Source organism: Embiotoca jacksoni, unplaced genomic scaffold, assembly GCF_022577435.1.
Source record: "Embiotoca jacksoni isolate LCO1_2020_lvr unplaced genomic scaffold, fEmbJac1.0.p SCAF_13, whole genome shotgun sequence".
NCBI lineage: Eukaryota > Metazoa > Chordata > Actinopteri > Embiotocidae > Embiotoca > Embiotoca jacksoni.
In genome coordinates, this window is record NW_027185263.1 from 10,685,071 (window position 1) to 10,703,498 (window position 18,428).

General features: G+C 41.5%; 2 protein-coding genes across 3 annotated transcripts; one reads left to right on the forward strand and one right to left on the reverse strand.

Moving 5' to 3' along the window:
• Window positions 1–1,035: 1,035 nt before the first annotated feature.
• Window positions 1,036–11,294, forward strand: LOC138196408 (V-set and immunoglobulin domain-containing protein 10-like 2). The gene is made up of 12 exons (XM_069146408.1): window positions 1,036–1,642; window positions 2,385–2,738; window positions 3,959–4,234; window positions 5,284–5,559; window positions 6,340–6,630; window positions 6,721–6,978; window positions 7,057–7,347; window positions 8,247–8,600; window positions 9,394–9,516; window positions 9,599–9,623; window positions 9,763–9,863; window positions 10,879–11,294. Exons 1-12 carry the CDS (start codon window positions 1,573–1,575, stop codon window positions 11,025–11,027), a joined length of 2,568 nt encoding a protein of 855 aa, XP_069002509.1. The 5' UTR covers window positions 1,036–1,572; the 3' UTR covers window positions 11,028–11,294.
• A 128-nt stretch (window positions 11,295–11,422) lies between these two features.
• On the reverse strand, window positions 11,423–17,754 carry chek1 (checkpoint kinase 1). Of its 2 annotated transcripts, XM_069146409.1 has the most exons (14): window positions 17,655–17,754; window positions 17,416–17,481; window positions 16,447–16,561; window positions 15,217–15,325; window positions 14,904–14,968; window positions 14,754–14,823; window positions 14,485–14,673; window positions 13,736–13,840; window positions 13,579–13,662; window positions 13,414–13,498; window positions 13,160–13,328; window positions 12,823–12,954; window positions 12,570–12,671; window positions 11,423–11,938 (listed from the first exon to the last, which is right to left on the reverse strand). In XM_069146409.1, the coding sequence occupies exons 2-14, from the start codon at window positions 17,478–17,480 to the stop codon at window positions 11,843–11,845; spliced, it is 1,386 nt and encodes a 461-aa protein (XP_069002510.1). In that variant the 5' UTR covers window position 17,481; window positions 17,655–17,754; the 3' UTR covers window positions 11,423–11,842. The 2 variants fall into 2 exon arrangements, with proteins under 2 accessions (XP_069002510.1, XP_069002511.1); XM_069146410.1 differs by lacking the exons at window positions 17,416–17,481; window positions 17,655–17,754 and having other exon boundaries at window positions 11,433–11,938; window positions 15,217–15,416; window positions 16,447–16,509.
• Between the last annotated feature and the right edge of the window lie 674 nt (window positions 17,755–18,428).

Genomic DNA, 18,428 nt, shown 5'->3' on the forward strand with positions numbered 1-18,428 from the left:
GGACGTAAAAGTTTGTTGGTTATTGTTTTCTACTTTCTTTCACTGACTGAATACTGTTCAGATTTACCATTGGGTTCTCAAAGAAACAGTAAATGCATGTCTAATACTGCACCTGACAAAGGCTTAGAAGAGAATTGCCACCTGACGGTCAGAGACTGAAACACTGGAAAGATAAGTTAGCTTTGAATTACATTGTTATGGCTTTTTAAGTGATTTACAGCAGGCTTCCAACTGGATTCCAGTGATAAGATGGTTTCAGCTCTAATCATTTTAAATTTTATCTTTGTATACATTTATTTAACTTCCTGAGTTGCTTTTATATCGATATCAAAGTTTATCTAAAACCTTCCATGGGCCTTGGCCTCTGCTTGAGATGTGCTGTATTTCAGCCTTCATCCCTGCCAAATGAGGGAAACTGATCTCTGCCCTGCATTCATTGATGACAAACATCTCACATTACATACTCATGGCTTCACTAAACAGTCCCTCCTCCTCTTTCTCATGTATGAAAGAATAAATGTATCCCTCATGTTAAGAGTTTTCACAGAATAACAACAACTCACCCAGAGATTGGGCCTACATGCAGGACCAGGATGAGCTGGACACTGCCATTTTACATCTGTAGATGTTGGCATGGAGAGTGCCGAGGTAACAGCATGTTACGAGGAAACACTGCCAGATTTCTAAATCTATATTAATCCTAATCCCATCAGTAGAGTTTACTTTGTCCCCTCAGTCCCTCCCATGACCTTTGAAATTAGAATCTGGAGCCTTTAATTTTACAACTCGCCCGAGATGAGTAGCGATATGGAAACTCTGTCTGATCTCACTGTGAATACATACATGTTTTTGCTCAACTCACCACTTCCTAAATCATTTTGAAAGTCCTGCTTTTTATAAAGTGTGGAAGATATTTTTGTTATTACGCTTGCACAAAAACAAACAAAGGCCAAAGAAAATCTAAGAAGACACAAATCCCTTTAAATCCCTCGTTTTCATCCCCCTGTTTAGAGTGCATCCTCTTTGAGGTTGGCTGGAAAGATGACTTTTGATATCTGCATAAAGCATTCATCAGATTTAGGAGGGGATAAATGTAAATGTCCTGTGTAGAGGAATGTCCAAGTTAAAACCGTGGCTGTCAGCCTCATCTCATACATTAATTAATGTGCAGGTGTGTGCATATGTGCATGTGTATGTGTGTGAACGGCGAACCGGTGCACCCATGCGTTTGGCTTGTATAATAGATGAGCTCAGTATCACTGTGTTATTCTAACCTTGCAGGAGAAAGAAAGAGGGAAAGAGAGAAAGGAAAAACACATGAATAATTGAGCCTAAATCAGTTTAGTGACCCTCCATCCCTTCCTACTCTCAGTCTAATGAAGTCAGTGCCTCCAGCTGGATTCTCCAAGAAACTTGTGGATCAGAGAGACGCAACGACGCAACCTCAGGGGTTTGAGGGAAAGCAGTACCAGGCAGTTTTGGGGGCCCTAAAGCTTTATCTTTTTGATTTCTACCACATTTTTAAAACATTTTTAGTAAAGAGGTTGTTGGACGCAGGATCATCATGATACCATGGTGGCCCAACTGCTAGGGCTGGCCTTTCTATATCTAACTACCAGTCTGCTCACGTTTACGGCATATGGTAAGAGTTTTCCATTGTCCTTGGATTCATTTACACTTTTCTTTATTTGAGTCTATTTCTATATAATTATTATAATTTGAATGGCTGATAAATACAAATTAAGAAAATATAAGTCTTTATTATCTGAAATTCTGTTGTAGAAATTTGAAGTATGGCATGACATACTTGATACAAGACTATGTCAGTATTTATACGTATTATTTATACCATATAAACTTGTAAAATAAGCAAAAAACATTTCTAAGTATCAAATTTAAAAATGTATCTTGCTCTTTCGTGGCTAAAAGTAATATATTCAAAATTTCTTCAAACTTTTGGCATTTCTTCACTGCAATTTCTTCTGATCAACAAATATGAAATGACACCAGTGTGTCCACAATGCCAGGGCAGTTTATTGGTCAGGCCGTAATCTTATGCGAACTGCAATCAAAAACTACATGAGCTCTGCAAGTTATTAGTGTCACACGAGGGAAGAGTTTTGTCTGATGTAACAGTGGGACAGTTCATTGAAAGAAAAAAGCCAAGGAAGCAAACAATAAAAATGGCAGTAAAAAAAAAAAAGAAAAAAAGATTAGTCTGGTTTTCTGTTTTGGAATCCCTTATTAAAATATTGAACTACATCTGAAACTTACAGTGTAATCAATCTTGCAACTGAACACTGGCAGGGCACATGACACCACCATCTCCTTTTCCTTCACACACACATTTGCATGCATGTCTGTGTATCCTCTGCCTCCCGCAGCCGTGGAGATCCAACACAATGGGGAGGTGGTGTACCAGGACACCAGTGTGTATGGCGTGGTGGGCAAAGCGGTGATCCTGGAGTGTGGTCCCACCTTACCTGATATGTACATATGGAGCTTCACCAAGCCTGGCACAGAGGGCATAAAAGCTGTGGTGTATAATATGGGACAAGGACCGAGGATCCAGAAGCTGGCTGCGACGCTTGGGCAGCTGACTCTCATCTCAAAAAGTGCATCAGTGAGCATTGAGAAACTGCCTCTGGCTGCACATGGCTTGTACACCTGCCAGGCCTTTTACAACATAGAAGAGGAGCTTATAGTCTACTACTACAACGTGCACCTCACTGTCCGGGGTAAGACTTCCTGCACACACAAACACTTCCCTACTTCAGGCAAAGAGAGAGGCACAGGGGGACACTGCACTTTTCTCTTGTACCCCAACACCTCTACTGTCACCTTCCTGCATGTATCCAAACACACCTCTGCACTAGAGCTCAGGTAATGCAGGATAGTTTAGGCCACGAATTAAAAAAATCCAACAACTATTTGTATATGTTCGATAATGCTCTCGTTTTCTACGCGAGATAAAAAAAAAAATCATTTTTAATAAAGATTCAAAGAGTCAGTTCTCTCTGGTGGACAAAATAAACATATCTTTAGCATTTCTGAACTGCAGTTTCTTATGATTTATCCACCAAAATATATGCAAATACTGATCAATCTGTGGTGGAAGAAAACAATTTATCAGTCTTTATAATTTGGGTAGTTTTTCAGTTGGCTTGATTGTTCAACAAAGAAGAAAACATCAAGTAAATATAGTGTGGGGTCGAAATTTATGGATTTAGACAAAGCAGTGGTCCATAAAACGACATCTGTGCACAGAATTGTGCAAAGCTCTTGAAAGATTATTGTTGTGCCAGAGCACAAAGTGGGCCTAAATTCCTATGCAACTCTGTTACCATAAGAGAAGTTGCTGCAGTTGCAACCACTAGGCTGAACACATATCACTTCCAGGTAATGACTCAGCTCAGCTGTGACAGTGCTCCCTGATCTTCTTAATAGAAGAGTTTTAGATTTCAGGAAATCTGCTTCTTTGTTTTCTTTCTCAGATTTAGATGAGATAATACCACTCGCTTGTCTGTGACCAAGAAACTTAGCTTAGCTTAGCATTAACACTGGAAACAGGTGGAAACAGCTCACCTGGTTCTGTCCAAAGATTAAAACAATATGACCACCCACTCTTCTAAAGCACACTAAATGCAAATCTTGTTTGCTTGATCTGCTCAAAGCACTAAGTTGCAACAAGTTGCAGCTGATTTATTCTGCACAAGATGAAACACCTGCGGAATTTTCTGGAAGCTAATTCAACTTTGCATGTCACATACAAAAACCGAGCAAAATTAAATCAGTTGTTGAATAATCTCGGATAAACACCTGAACCTCTCTCAGCTCGGCACCCTGTATTGGACAAACCTTTACAAACACTTTGATCCTTCCATCTACTGAACACAATTCTTCACCTGCAGAACAGACAGTAAACACACCTACATGTGTGACTTTGTCTTGACTGCAGTCCCTGTCACTAAGCCTTTCCTCCTGATGAGTGATGCGTCTCCAGTTGAAGGATCGACAATGTGGATGCGCTGCAATCTGGAAAACGGGACTGGGCCGATCCAGTACAAGTTTCAACATGAAACCCGAAGTGGCAACATCACAGTCTTCGCACAGGGCAACAGCAGCCTCATCAACGTGACCGACATCAACCGCAACCACACGGGCTGGTACCGCTGTGTGGCCAGCAATGCTGTCAACAGCGAGAGCTCTAACCGGTTATGGCTGGACACCATCTGTAAGTATCAATAGATCAATTAAGCCTTTTTTTTTTGTACTTTTCACAATCTTTGTGTATGCTTGAAGATTCAATCATCAATGTCAAACAAGAGAGCCAATGAAAACAAATGGAATAGTCAAAGTCAAATGTCAAAGTCAATGTCATTTTAACATTTAAAGATGTACTAATTGATTAACAATGTTAAGTTGAAGCCTTGTTTTGATCCGCTACCATTTATCCTGTTAAGGCTGCTCCTTACACTAACTCATCACTTCCTGCATCCTTTTCAAATTAAAAGCCCATGAGCATTTCTGTTGACAAAAACCCTACATTTCTTAACAACAATCAAAATCTTGTTGAATTTATTAATTCAAATTATATAGGCTTCATCAATGATTATTGTATATAAGCCTACCTCCGTAGTGGTCACACAACCTTAGAGACAAGCTACAACCTAACCGTGTGCAATTGTGTATGTGGTCTGGTACTTCAACAAATAGCACTACAATCCTGGAGGCAAACATCATCAATCAAGAAGTAATTGAAGATGTTTTTATGCTTTAATGTCTTTCCCTCTTTTTTGTCTGAATTTGAGGCACAGACAAGGCAATGGCTTCCACGGTGGACACTGGCAGGCAGCTGCTTCCACCAAAAAAGGCTTAAAAATCCCTGTGCACAGTACCTGCTGAGTGCCAAACAGTAGATGAACACAGTTAGAAATTAGCTGATGATCAAAGTGGAGCATTTAGCAGGTAAAGGGCCAGATATTTCTATTAGGAGTTGGTCAAGACCAAAACAAAGCTAAAAGACACAATAGATGAATAATGTTGCCCCAAAATGGCTGCAAAATATCTGTTATTGCAAGTTTTATGAGAATAAGCTTAAGTCTTTTTGTATTTGAACACCTGCACTGTTGTGACAGACTGTGTAGATGAAGTGAGAATACTTTCAGTTGTGGCAGAGAAAAGACAAAGCAGGAGGTGCCACACTTGCACAGACTAACGTGTGCTTGCATAACATGTCTTTATCCTTCATCTCATGTGTGCATTCATGTTCTTTCTCCTCAGTTGGTCCAGATGTTCCTCAGATAGACGTGACTCCGTACAGCATAACAGAGCGAGGTTATTCGGCTCTGGAGAGAGAGACTGTTTCTCTGCTGTGTCAAGCCCAGTCCAACCCGGCAAGCCAGTACGTCTGGTTCTACAACAACTCCCAGGTCTACACGGGGCCGCAGTTCACCATCATGAAGATCCTCCGCATGCACACCGGCGACTACGCCTGTTTGGCACAGAACACCTACCTCAACACCCGCTCCAAAAAAACCATCAGCCTGACTGTCTACTGTGAGTGTGATGTCTGACCTCGGGCCATGCCATCAACCATCCTACTCTCTTCTATCAGGCCCTGCTCTTGGTCCTAACCTGTGTTCTTCTGTTTATGTACTGCAAATGACTGAGGTTTAATTAAATCATCCAGATAGGACATTTTCAGTACAAGACGATGAGAAACGTAATCACCTTTCATCTTTTAATCTCTGACTTAAATACAGCTCGCTGAGCATTTCACTTTCAATCAAACCTCATGTTCTCAATGTAACACAAACACCTCCTTCTTCTGTTTTCTTCTTACTCCATTCAGAACATCAACTCTGTATACTCAGTAAGACTTCAAAGTAGACTCAAAAGATACCAAATGCACATGCGCTACTACATTTACACGCCTAGACATCATCACACACACAGCAGACTATGGAAGTGCTGCAGACCTATTCTCCTGTTCGGACCGTCGGGGAAGTTGAGGGGACTCTCTGGCAGGTACCTTGCTGTGATGTCACAGGCATGGCAAGCGTTGGTTGGTTAGAAGGCCGGTGCTTGTCATTTAATCTCCTGTTTGGCTTTGCTGAGTTGTAGCATTTGTGCTAGTCTCTCAGATCACGTTTTAAAAGACAAGGTTTTGAACTTCACATATGTAGATATTTCATCGTCAGTAATTTTGACGAGAGGATATAAACCAAACATTCTGAATACTGCAGCCATTCAAGAGCTTTCTCTGGCCCTGATGACCTTATATAGCCCCCCACTCTGCCCATCACCGCCTTGTTACTGTGTATGTTATCCCCGCAGACCCACCTGACGGCTCCCCTTCCTGTTCTGTGGAGCCGGCTCTGAATCACACCTCTATGAGACTGCTCTGCTCCTGGCCTGGTGGATTCCCCTCCCCGTCGCTCCTTTGGACCGGAGACCTGATGCATGCAGGACAAGATCAGGGCGACCCAGGGCTGCAAACAAATCCACTCACCCGCAATGATATCCTGCTGCCCTCTGGAGGCCTGACTTCTAACAACAGCTTGTTTACATGCAGGGGCTCCCATCCTGCCCTAAAACAACTGACAACTGAGTGCAGCACGCGCACATGTGAGTACAGGAATCCAGACAAAACAATAAGACAGAGGAGATTCAAAGGTTGTACGCTCACTGTTATCTGAACGACCTCTCCTCCACCAGATATCCCCCCTGCAGAGCCGGTGTGTTTTGCCTACGTGACTAACAACAAACAGTATCTGATGCTGTCTTGTTCCTGGGATGGAGGGGCCCCAAAAGCCATGGTGTGGTGGGAGGGGCCCGGGGGTCAGGGCAAAGGCGGGGAAGAAAACTCCAACATCTTGATCCTCCGCTATGGCTCTGCTCACGGTGGGAAACCCTACACCTGTCATGCTAAGCACCCACTTCTGGTCCAAACCAAGACCTGCAGGCTCACACTGGGTCAGTGCATGTTCTCACCGCACAGCCAATAGCAGATATGATTTGTTAATTAATCAATGTATAAACTGTCACATGCAGAGGCCCCTGTGTTGCTGACGCAGCGCAGAGTCGTGTCTGTGTACGAGGGGAGTGATGTGCAGCTAACCTGCAATCTGAGAGCCAACTATCTTCCCGCCACTGAAATCACCTGGTTCAACAATCAGGGCGTCGGTGTTGGCGAAACCTCGAAGTACAGGCTGCTGCGAACATCTGCATGGGCCAACCTGACCGTGAGAGACTTGGACGAGACTCAAGACAGCGGCGAGTACAGGTGCTCCACTTCCAACGCAGTGGGAGGAACTGAAATCAATGTCACCTTAGTGGTCAAGAGTAAGAAAATGCTTTGTTTTAGTCATTATTTATTTTATTTTTTGTGTGGAGGGGGGGGGGGGGGTTGTTGGATGTCAGGTAACATGCCCAATTGCTTTAATGCTCAGAGTAAGAAAATACCTCTATCTGCACAATACATTAGAAGCCTAAGCTTAGTTTAGCGTTAACACTGGAAATCTGGGACATCAGCCTGGCTGGTGTTACAGAGGTGTAAGTATTAGGACTATTATTTGGCTGGGAGCAGTAACTTCCTGAATTCGTTCCAAGCAACAAGTGATGACTCCAGAACAAAAGTCTGATATAGAACATCCTATAAAACCACAACTTATCAGTTTGCACTTTAGTTTTAGTAAAGTTTAGTAGTTCAAACAAAAGAGATAGAGCAAGTTCGTCGAGGCCAGCTGTTCCGCCTGTTTCGCCAATACATGAGAGTGTTATCAATCTATTAATCTAATTCTCAGTGAGAAAGTCAAAAAGCATATTTCCCAACAAGACAAAGAGTCTACAGCTATGCCAGCAGTTTGGTGAGGCTTTACCACCTGTGCTTTGTGCTGAATGGTAATCAGCATGCTAACAGGCTAACAATGACAATGCTAACATGCTGATGGTAAGAGGGTATAATACTAAACATGTTCAACATGACAGCGTGACCCTGCTGAGCAAATTTCATAGCGATCCATTAAATACTGTGTAGGTACACACAAACTCAAACTGTAAAGCCTCATGGTGGCACTTAAGGAAAAATCTAAGTTGTTGGGTTCATCCTCTGGGGAATATAAATGTTTGAACAATGTTTCATAACAATCCATCCAATACTTATCATATATTTCAGTCTGGGCCAAAGGACTGCCATAAGTGGATTTTTTTTTTTATTTTTTTTTTTTTGGTCTGTGTATCAGGACACCCAATGCCACCCAATGCGACCCTGGTTAGAGTGATGTACAACAGCCGCCAGCGTAACGAGGTGGAGTTGGAGTGGCAGGTAGAGAACGAGGGACATGGAGGTTGGACAGGTTTCCTCCTGGAGCACCGATGGGTGTCTGAGCGACCAGGGAGGAGAGGAAGCAACAATGATTCAAAGGAGCAGACAGAGGAGAGGATAGTTCGTCCAATCTGGTACGATAACTTCATCCGGGATCCAGATGTCAGGATTCATACCGTAGGGAGGTTGACACCGACCGTCACCTACCAGTTCCGCATCACGCCTGTTAACCACCGCACCATCGGACATCCTTCAGCAGAAAAGACTCCAGGTATAGTAAGTGAACAGAGTGAGCACAATGTTGTCACATACGAGAGCTTTGGCAAAGAACTGAATAAAGACAGGGACTTAAGTTAGCAACGTCTCATAATGTGACGATAAGAGAAACGCAGAGAAAACAAGTTGTAATGCAAATTTTTAAAAGGTGACAGGTGAGTTAGATGACATACAAACATCTTTGATGGTGGTGTCGTGCTGTGATTGCTGTTACAATGTCTTTGATGACAGTCTAACATTTTTGCTTTTCTTTTTTTGTTATCCACTTAGGTGAAAGACTCGTACACAAAAAAACACATGCAAACAATGACACACACCTCACAGCTTCACACCTTCCACTCACCTTCCTCTTTACCTCCTTCCCTTCCCTCTTCCTAATCTTGCCTCAAACTGGTCCTGTGTGCTTCTCTTTGTGATAATTGTAACATTTATGTTCGGACTGGAATGGAATAACTCAGCCAGATGATTGTTTAGGGTGTAGAAGGGCTTGTAGGTCAGGTGTCAGGGTAGGATGGACCGGTGGTTTTCAACCCATGTACTCTTTCTATGAATTAACCCACACCAATGATCAGCTCAACAGGGTTTGCTGTAATGTGGACCTTATCAGTCAGGTACCATTACAGGTTAATGGTGCATTAAAGGTCACTCTTGCAAACAATCATACCTTTGACGCACTTTGTGCGATGAGGGCGGCACTGACTTGGGTTGAAAACCACTTGAGATACTTCTTGAGCTGTGTCTGGTCGGAGGTGTACTATTTTGCAATGTGTAACTGTGATGTGTTGCAGCGGAACCTCGCTACAACGTGTACCCCGCTGTGATTGGAGCAGCTATAGGTGGGATGCTCTTTGCAGTCATTGTTACGGTGCTGCTGCTCGTGTACATAATCCGCAACCGCAACAATAACCCTCGTGAGTCCCACACACAAGCACCAATGTATAATAAAGCACTATAAAGAAACACAGCATTGATGTTCTGCATTTCTGCCCCCAGGACTTCATGACATGCTGTTTGGCCAGTGAGTATCGCTGTGTATCTCTCTCTCTCTCTCTCTCTCTCTCTCATATGACACCAAGAATGAAACATTAACATTTCAATTTTCTTTGACAGCTAATTATTCAAAGAAACATGTCATTTTTTTCTTTTTGTGTTTCCAGGCAGCACAGCCAGTCGAGGGAAAACATCAACTTCCCAGAGGATGACGTGGTCGGCGGGTCAGAGGGAGGATTAGAGGAGATTGGTGGATCATCCAGCACAGGTAACTCACATTGAACACATATTCATATACATCAGGGGTCCTACAGTCATTTGGACATAAATATTTGGAAACTTTTGGTGTATTTTAAGTCCAGGTGAAATTAAATTATGTATTACTTTGATAAAAAAAAAACGTTTTCTATTTTAAGTTTTGGGTTTTACGGTAGCCCTCTTTGCATTAATCCGCCACAATACTCTTCGTCTACAAAGATGAAGACCTGATTTCAGGCAGCCGATCAAATCTTTGCGCGAAGCAATAACAGCCGATTTAACCAAATTTCAAAGCCAAGCAGACAGATACAACCTAATATTGAGCAGATAGAGCGTTTTTGTTTTTTTTGTCTGCTGTAAAGTCCATGCTGTAGTCCCTCTCGAGGGCCAGTGTTTGGTTTGTCCCCTCTGGGCTACTGTGGAAAACATGGCACTGCAACACGCCGTGCTCCATGGAAGAGGGCCAGCTCCCTTCGTATATATAAAAGGCTATTTCCAAGATAATGAAAACCATTGTTAGTTTTAGGTGACTATACATTAATGAGAACATAATTATGAATATTATTTTCTATTTCTACCAATACAGCCCCCTAAATCCTACACACTGGTTCTTAAAAGGTTTGGTCACATTATTCTACCAATATTTCCATTAACTTCTATTGAATCTAGCGCAATGGATTAATGCAAGCATAGACCTGTACAGCTCTGGCAGAGTCCCAACTCAGAGTTATTAACTCTCTTTTGGGGCCAGTTGTCACTGAACAAAAGCAGAAGAGTGAAGCCTATTCTGTACACACCCAGTCATGAGGGGAGCTCTAATCAGGGAAAAAAAAAAAAAAAAAAAAAAAAAGGACCGCCAGAGGGAGTGTACTTCTTTTGTGTTTCCAAAGTATTTTAATTCCTGTTGACATTGCCTACAGCCTACACAGAAGTCACAGGCATCTGTTTCACCCATCAGCAGACCTAAAAAAAAAATCGTACTGTTCGTCTACTTGACGCTCAACCCTGATATCGGTCTTTTCCAGGTCCAACCATGGCTTTTCCCCGGGCAGCTTCGCCCCTCACCACCTCACCCACGAGTGCCACCCCCACCACCACCAGCCAAGCCCCTCCCCCTGGGGACGACAACGAGCCCGTCAGCGTCACCATCACTGTCAAGGCTACCAGCTCTTAGTCATATATCGGAGTTTTTCAGCAGTCATTTACGTTGGAGTTGTTTTTGTAGACAGTTTGCATTATCACCAAGTGTAGTCTGTTACTTAGATCTCATCTCAACTACAAGCTCTCATCATACATTGTAAAACTTTGTCATATAGTCATTGGCAGCATGGACATGAATAATTCATTTATCTCTACTGGAAATTAAATGATATGCACATATAATGGCCAGCGAACTGGAGTGTTTTTTTTTTTTTAAAACATGGAAAGCATCTTGTTTTAGCAGTATAGCGAGGCTTAGGTTTTGAACAAACCCTGATGTTTTGTTATTCAACAATTTCAAACACAGGTGCTTTAGATTTGCATGAATAAAGGCTAAAACTGGGCTCACCTCTTCTCTAACTGAAATTATTGTCAGCGGCCATGCTCACTGTATTTATCATTTATCACAGAAAATTTAGTATACAATGTTGGTCTTTTAATAATTTATTTAAGACTTTGGACAGAAGCACATCAGACATAATCTGAACGCATCGGTCTTCTTGATGGCAGAACATGGATGACCACACACACGCACACACACTCTTCTACCACCCTGCCTGACCGAGTGTACTTTTTAACCAAGAACTAAAACCTATTAACGAACAACTTAAAGGAACGAGGACGTGATCAGAGTTTTGTCTGCTCTCACGCCGATAGAAGGACAAGGTTCACAATCACACATCAGGAGAACAGCAGAATATGTTTAAAATGTTGAACGCCAAACATCTAAATATGTACAGGCAGTCTGTTTAATGTCCACAGCAGTGTGCGTTTGTTTTTAGAGGCCGTTCAAGTGATGGGGAGTAAAATCTTCTGAGTGCTGACGATGTCACCGAGCTTCTGTTTGATCTTCACGAAGAGACGCTTAAACTCCAAACCGTCCCCCTAAAAATACACACACACACTTATCAACATCTCTCTGATGAAAACACACTCGCACAACGAGCACCATGTACCCTTAGACCTTCTCATTAGGTGTTTCTGATGATGCCTTTCAGTTCTTGTACAGTTGGTCTTACAATCAAAACGTTTTACATATAAATGTATAAAAGTTGGTTGACAGGTAAATCATTGATTGGACAGCTTTGAATCTCCTGCACTGTATTGACCAACGATGGCAAAGTTTGAAACGTTTTTTTTGGTTGCTATTTTTTGCTTCTCTCAATATGGAGCCAGTTTTCTTTCTTTCTTTTTTTTTTTTTTAAGTTATTTTCCCTCATAGTTTGTCACTTGATTCAGCTTAGTATTATGTATTAAATATATTTTGAATGGCTTACAACTTGAGCCCCGTTTCATATATCTGTTTATATTGGCAAAATGGCTCCACTAAAAGTAATGAACTAGCCCTTAATACATCTTTTTTGTAGCTCTCACTGGATCACTTTGACGTAAATGGTTTGATATCAAAGGCGATAATGATACACTCAGAAATTAGTGACATTGAATCTAAAAATGTCTATATCATATCTGACTGAGGTATGAATGAACTACATGTACCATTTTAAATAAAACCCACCTTAGACAGTCTGAAGTCCACCAGCACTCTCTGATTCATATCTAGCAAATGGACTTTGAAGATGAGTTTGTTGTTGCGTTTGTCCAGTGTGCTCACCGTCACCTGAAGAGCAGAGAGAGCAGAAAGAGCATCATTAAACCAAAGTGTGTTGTGGTCCGGCGCAACGAGAGGAAACTTGTGTTAGTCTGGATTTCACAAACAATATTTTATGACTGGAAACGTTTGAATTCTGAATACGTCAGCACACATGTACCTGTTTGGTGCAGGTGAGTTTGAAACCCAGTGACAGGTCAGCACAGGCGTCTTTCAGGGCAGTTAATGAGGCATCGGCATTCACAGTGGTGAAGAAACGAGTCATTCTTCGCACTAGTCTCTGCCATGGTGACTATATGTAGGAAGAAGGAAGAGGTTAGGACATGGAAAAAAAGGTGACATTGTAAATACATCAATGTGGCAGTTTACGACAGATTTTTAAAAAGTAATGTATTTGCTTTGTAAAGACTCAGATGCATTTAATTCAGAAGGGTGTATATAAAACAAGATAACATTCATTTGATGGTAACCAATGTAGCACTGAGTATGTAAATTACCTGACTGGCTCCCGGTGTGCCTAGTAGCTGACTACCTAGTAACATATGCTCCGGCCTGGTCGGCTGGGAGAAGCTGACTTGACCTTCGGGTTGACCGGTTATCAACAAGGCTTCCCAGTTGCCTGCCGCAAGATCGGGCTGAGAGCTGGAAAACTGCATCCTGTCATCACTATGGAAAGAGGAAGATTGTCTCCAGATCACAGGCACCAAAAAAAGGGAAACTCTAAATTTAGATAAGACATAAAGCTCTAAACCTGTTGGCCCGGGATACGAGTCCCACATCAGACCGAAGAAGTTTGTTCCCTCCTGAGCTCAGAGAACTTGGTGGTTGCTTTACATCTACAGAAAAGGACTGACAGACATGAGTCAAGTGAACATGGAAGTTGAATTTAATCTATTACACGGATAGTGGGACTCACCATGAGTAAACCAGCGGTCTTTCTTTATGTCTGCGATGGTGATCCGTGTGTCTGGACTGGCAAGCAGTAATTTGGATAACAAACCTGAAGAGCGAAGTTGATTACGGATTGAAGAAAGAATTATGCAGCAATTAAATTGACATGATCTGGGACTCACTAAGAGGCATTGGTTGTATTTTCTTCCAGGGAGGTAGGTACGTTTTCTTTTGCAGCCAATCCGAGTACTCCTGACAGCTCTCTGTTGGCTGGTCCCAAGGCAGCTCTAACCAAGATGCAACACAAAGACAAAATGTTTCCACACCTCCACTGCACAGAGAGAAGAAATCACAGTGGCATTTAATTTTTTTTCTATTCATGTAGAAAGATATGAATTGTGTATCAGGTGCATGAGAATTCTTGTATTTTTATAATAATATTCATAATGAACACATCTAATTCTAAAACCCCCCGAATTTACGTTAGTTTAATATTTTATCGTTTCAGTTTTGTCCTCGTGACAGTGAAATGGTGTGACGCTGAGTGGGAAGCGGGCTGACTGCTTCACTATATCATCTCGATCCAGTCGCACCGCTGTTGAGATCTTGAGTGTTCATTTATGAACAAATGTGCTTGATTTTGCAGTGGCTATTCTAAGAAAAAAATGTGATGCAATTTGCAGTATTGACTTTTTTGGTATTAAAATTGATAGAATTCAGGAATAAAAAGAAATTAAATCAACTACTACCTAACAAGGAAAGAGTCACATTTAATCATCTCCTATGATAAAACTGCACATCAAAGAAATAGCTGAAAATATTCTAGTTCTTATCTTTTTGGACATAGTTGGGGATTTACCTTCTGTTGTTAAGCTACTTGATTACTGATTGCACATTCATTATATAGTGTCCAGAGAGTTTGTGATCTTACCTCCAGCCAGCATGGCAGTGAGGACGATCCCACAAGCCCAGACATCGGCAGGCTGCGCTCGGTACTCTGTTTGGCTGAGAAGCTCAGGAGCCACGTAGGGAAGAGTTCCACAGAGTCGACTGAGAAGACGCTCACGTCCTTTGAAGCGAAACATGGTGGCCAGGCCAAAATCTGTCAGCTTCAGGTTATCTGAAGGACAACAGCAGAACATGGTTATAATAAATACATGATATTCTTTCAACACCTGGATACAATCTGTGTTTCCTCACCTTTTTCATCCAGCAAAATGTTCTCTGGCTTTATGTCCCTATGGGTGATGCCAACACTGTGGAGGTACTCCTTTAAAGGTGCGACAAAGTGAATGACAGCAGAAAGACATGCAGGAAGTCACATCAACATTACAGATTTGCTTCACCTACCACAGCTGCTATAAGCTGCTGGAAAAATCTGTGAGCATCTTTTTCTGCCATCCCCACATCGGGCTCTAAAATGAAACCAAGAGAACATGTTAATACCCTGATTAATAACCAACACCAAACAGTATTTTTACAATTGGGCCACATAGATAATGTTTATTTCCATCCTACGATCATGGTCAATTTTAAACTAAATGTACAAATTAGCTACGTTACGCTAAACCAGGTTGAAATGAAAAGGTTTCACTAAACATAGCTGAGTCAGGTAAGTAAACGGTAATTAACTAATTTGACAAATTCATGTTGTGTGACTCACCAATTCGGTCGAACAGCTCTCCTCCGGAGCAGTACTCCAGGAAGAGATAAACAGTCACCGCTTCCTTCCGATGGCCGAAAAAACGTACGATGTTGGAGTGGTTGAGCATCTAGCAAACAGTAGTAAATGTGGCGATATGAACGCACACCGCAAGATTCTCATAAAACAGTGCTCTTGAACAGTCCGGCGTAAATTAAGCCCTGAAAAGTAGTTTCGTGTTGATCAATTTCTCACAGCGACATGTAAATATGCAGAATGTATAATAATAGGACTGTGGGATGAGTAAAAAAAAAATAACTGTAAAATGGGATTTTTCTCAACTCTCAACCTTCTCTTTTATCACAATGAATCTTATTAGCATTGAAAACCAATGCGAATCCTTTTTATTCCAGTTAGTATGAAGTGCTTTTAAAAGGTGCCATATTTCCTTCTTTTCTTTGCGGTTTTGATTTTCATATTGATGTGGTCTTCAGTACCAAAAACCATCTCAATATGGTTTTACATCTTCTTTCTTAAGCTTCTCTCAGAAGCTCTAAGACGTATTGATATCAGTGACCCTCTTTTCTGACTGGCTGACAACCACAGGTTTTCTTCAGTTTTGTAGTTTGCTAGTTCCACTCCTGAATGAACATTTTGTGTTTCCTCCCAAATAAAAGGTTGCACGATGGCCCATGTAAAGGGTATATGACATGACTTCGTGACATCACAGACTTACAGAAGTCTCTGGTTCCTCCAAACAGCACAATTGCTGAATAACAGCCGTGTGCACATTTCTCCTCGGACTGAGCCTTTAACCAATTAGCATTGACCACCATAAACTGGATGCTGTTTATCTCACCAAGCCGGAAACACCAAAGGCCCTTCCCCAATGTTAGCAAAGTGCAACACCATGTCGATAAATTACCATTGCAGCAGACTTTGCAAAGTAAATTTAAGAATACAAAGAGCATTGTTTATTCCTCGGCTTCAATTCCTCAATATTTGCGAGCGTTGCAACAACTGTTTGTATGACATTATCTTGCTCTACCACCCCCCGCATTGTTGGAATTACACTTCAGAACAGGTTGATTTCAACACCAATGCATGGAGACACCCCTACTAGCTGCCAATTAGTTAACCCTTCAGAGGGGCTGAGTGAACTTTCATATGAACAGAGTCTCCAGACTATGATCACAGCGAAGACTGAAGATGTAAGCAATACGTGGGCGGACCCAGACTAGGCTGAACCACCTTATGGACGCAGACCTCCTTCTTGACATTTTCAGCACACTCAGTTGCCTGCGAGGTGTCGATCACCTTCACTGCTACCGCCTCCTCTGTTTGTCTGTTCACCAGCAGCCTCACTCTGAAACACAAACAGAAAGAGGAAAGACCAATCACACAACAAAAGACGAGAGAGCACAGGGTTGAAGAAAGCCCGAGGATGAATTAAGGCTGAAGTGAAGATGGGCACAATGTCTGGTGTGATAATTAGATGTCAAACGTGAAAATCATAATTCTTTTTGTGTTAAGTAGTAAGTTGTTGTGTTAAGTTCACAATAACTCAAACAAACAAGCCCATCAAGGCAGGTGTAAACCAGCAGCTCCAATTTCTGAGGTAAAATTACTGTTTCTGTAAAAGGAATCCGGTAGATTTGAAGAGAGAAAAGATATTTATAACAGATTTAGCTCCAAGAGCTCAGAGGGGGTTGTCTGACAGAAAGAGTGAAGCAGTGACAATATTCTAAATATTGCATACAGTTAAACTGAAATGGATTTGTTTAGTTGGTTAAAATACATGTTGTTGCTGACCTGTCCACAGCAGTTAGTTTCCACAGCTTAGTTTCTGTGCTGGTGCAGCTGCTTGCTTCTCTAAACTTGATTTAAATTATAGACAAGACTGAGATCTTTAAGGTAAATACAATTAGTTGTATTAGAAAAAAAAAAAATGCAGGATGAGGAAAAGCCGTTATGTCCCCCCCCCTAGTTTTTACCATGCATATTTATCTCATTGATCTCTCAGATTAACATGGTGATACAGCCTGTTCTTTGATTAGTATTTAGTTGTATTTATACGACTTAAAATGAACATGTCTGACGTTTCGACTCCTTCAAATGTTCCCATCACATAGAAAATGTCCAGAGGATATTTGTGTTGAAATTGAGACGCACAGCTATGACAAAATAATGCATTTTTGAGATGATAAGGAGGATTCATACTCTCCGTAGGCTCCTTCTCCCAGAGTCTGAACGAGGTCCCAGTCCTGCACGAAAGGCACCGCCATGCTGCAGACACAAATACAGTCAGAAAACACACTTACACACACGCACAACATTGTACATGCTAATGTTTACTCTTTTGCGGCATTTTTTACTGTCAAACTGTAGGCTGTTAAATGTCACGATGCACTGAAGGAACCGGCCGCTAAGTTGTTGACAGGTACAAATCATTTTCTTACCTGCACAGCTTTTTCCTACAACAGTTTTCCACATGTAGCTATTTGCAAATATCAGGCAAACTTTTTTCAAGTGCCTGAAGCAGCGACATCAGAGAGTTAAGCGCAAATTTGGCGCGTTGTTGTTTGACAGTCGACAACTTCCGCTCTGTGGTCACTTCCTGTTTTCTTCTCTTCTTCTCTTGGACCGCTACTTGCTTTGTGCGCTGCACTACCGCCTCCTGTTGGCAAACATTTTGAGAAAAAAAAAAAAAGCAGAAACACGGCACTGACTCAAACTGTGCACAATGTAATAAATGCGTATTAAATGCTCATTAAAATGAACAAATATCTGCACAGTTTTAAAAAATGTCGATATTTCAATAAAAGAGAAATTTTACAAATAAAATATCTCCAAAAATGAAGGATGGAACAAAATATTGACAACTGTAAGCTTTGTGTAAGGTCTTATCAGAAATGTGATTTGTCCAGAGGGTGGCGCCAGAGGATTTATTTCTCTGGTAGCATGAACGTGTTCAGTGTTGCACAGTAATCAGTCTATTGAATTATTTGAAGTGCAAATTTGACATTTTGCACAGAAAAAAAAGCAAATGTTCAAAATGAGAACTCCAAAAAGTGACGCAAAAAAACTAAGAACTTATTTAACATGCTGACCTTTGATTTTGAAATACATTTATTTTCACTGACTAACTGCTTTCACAAATTTAATTGATCGTAAAGTGTATTAGCACATTAACTGAGTGAGTACTTCAACAAATGAAGGGACTGTAAGGATCA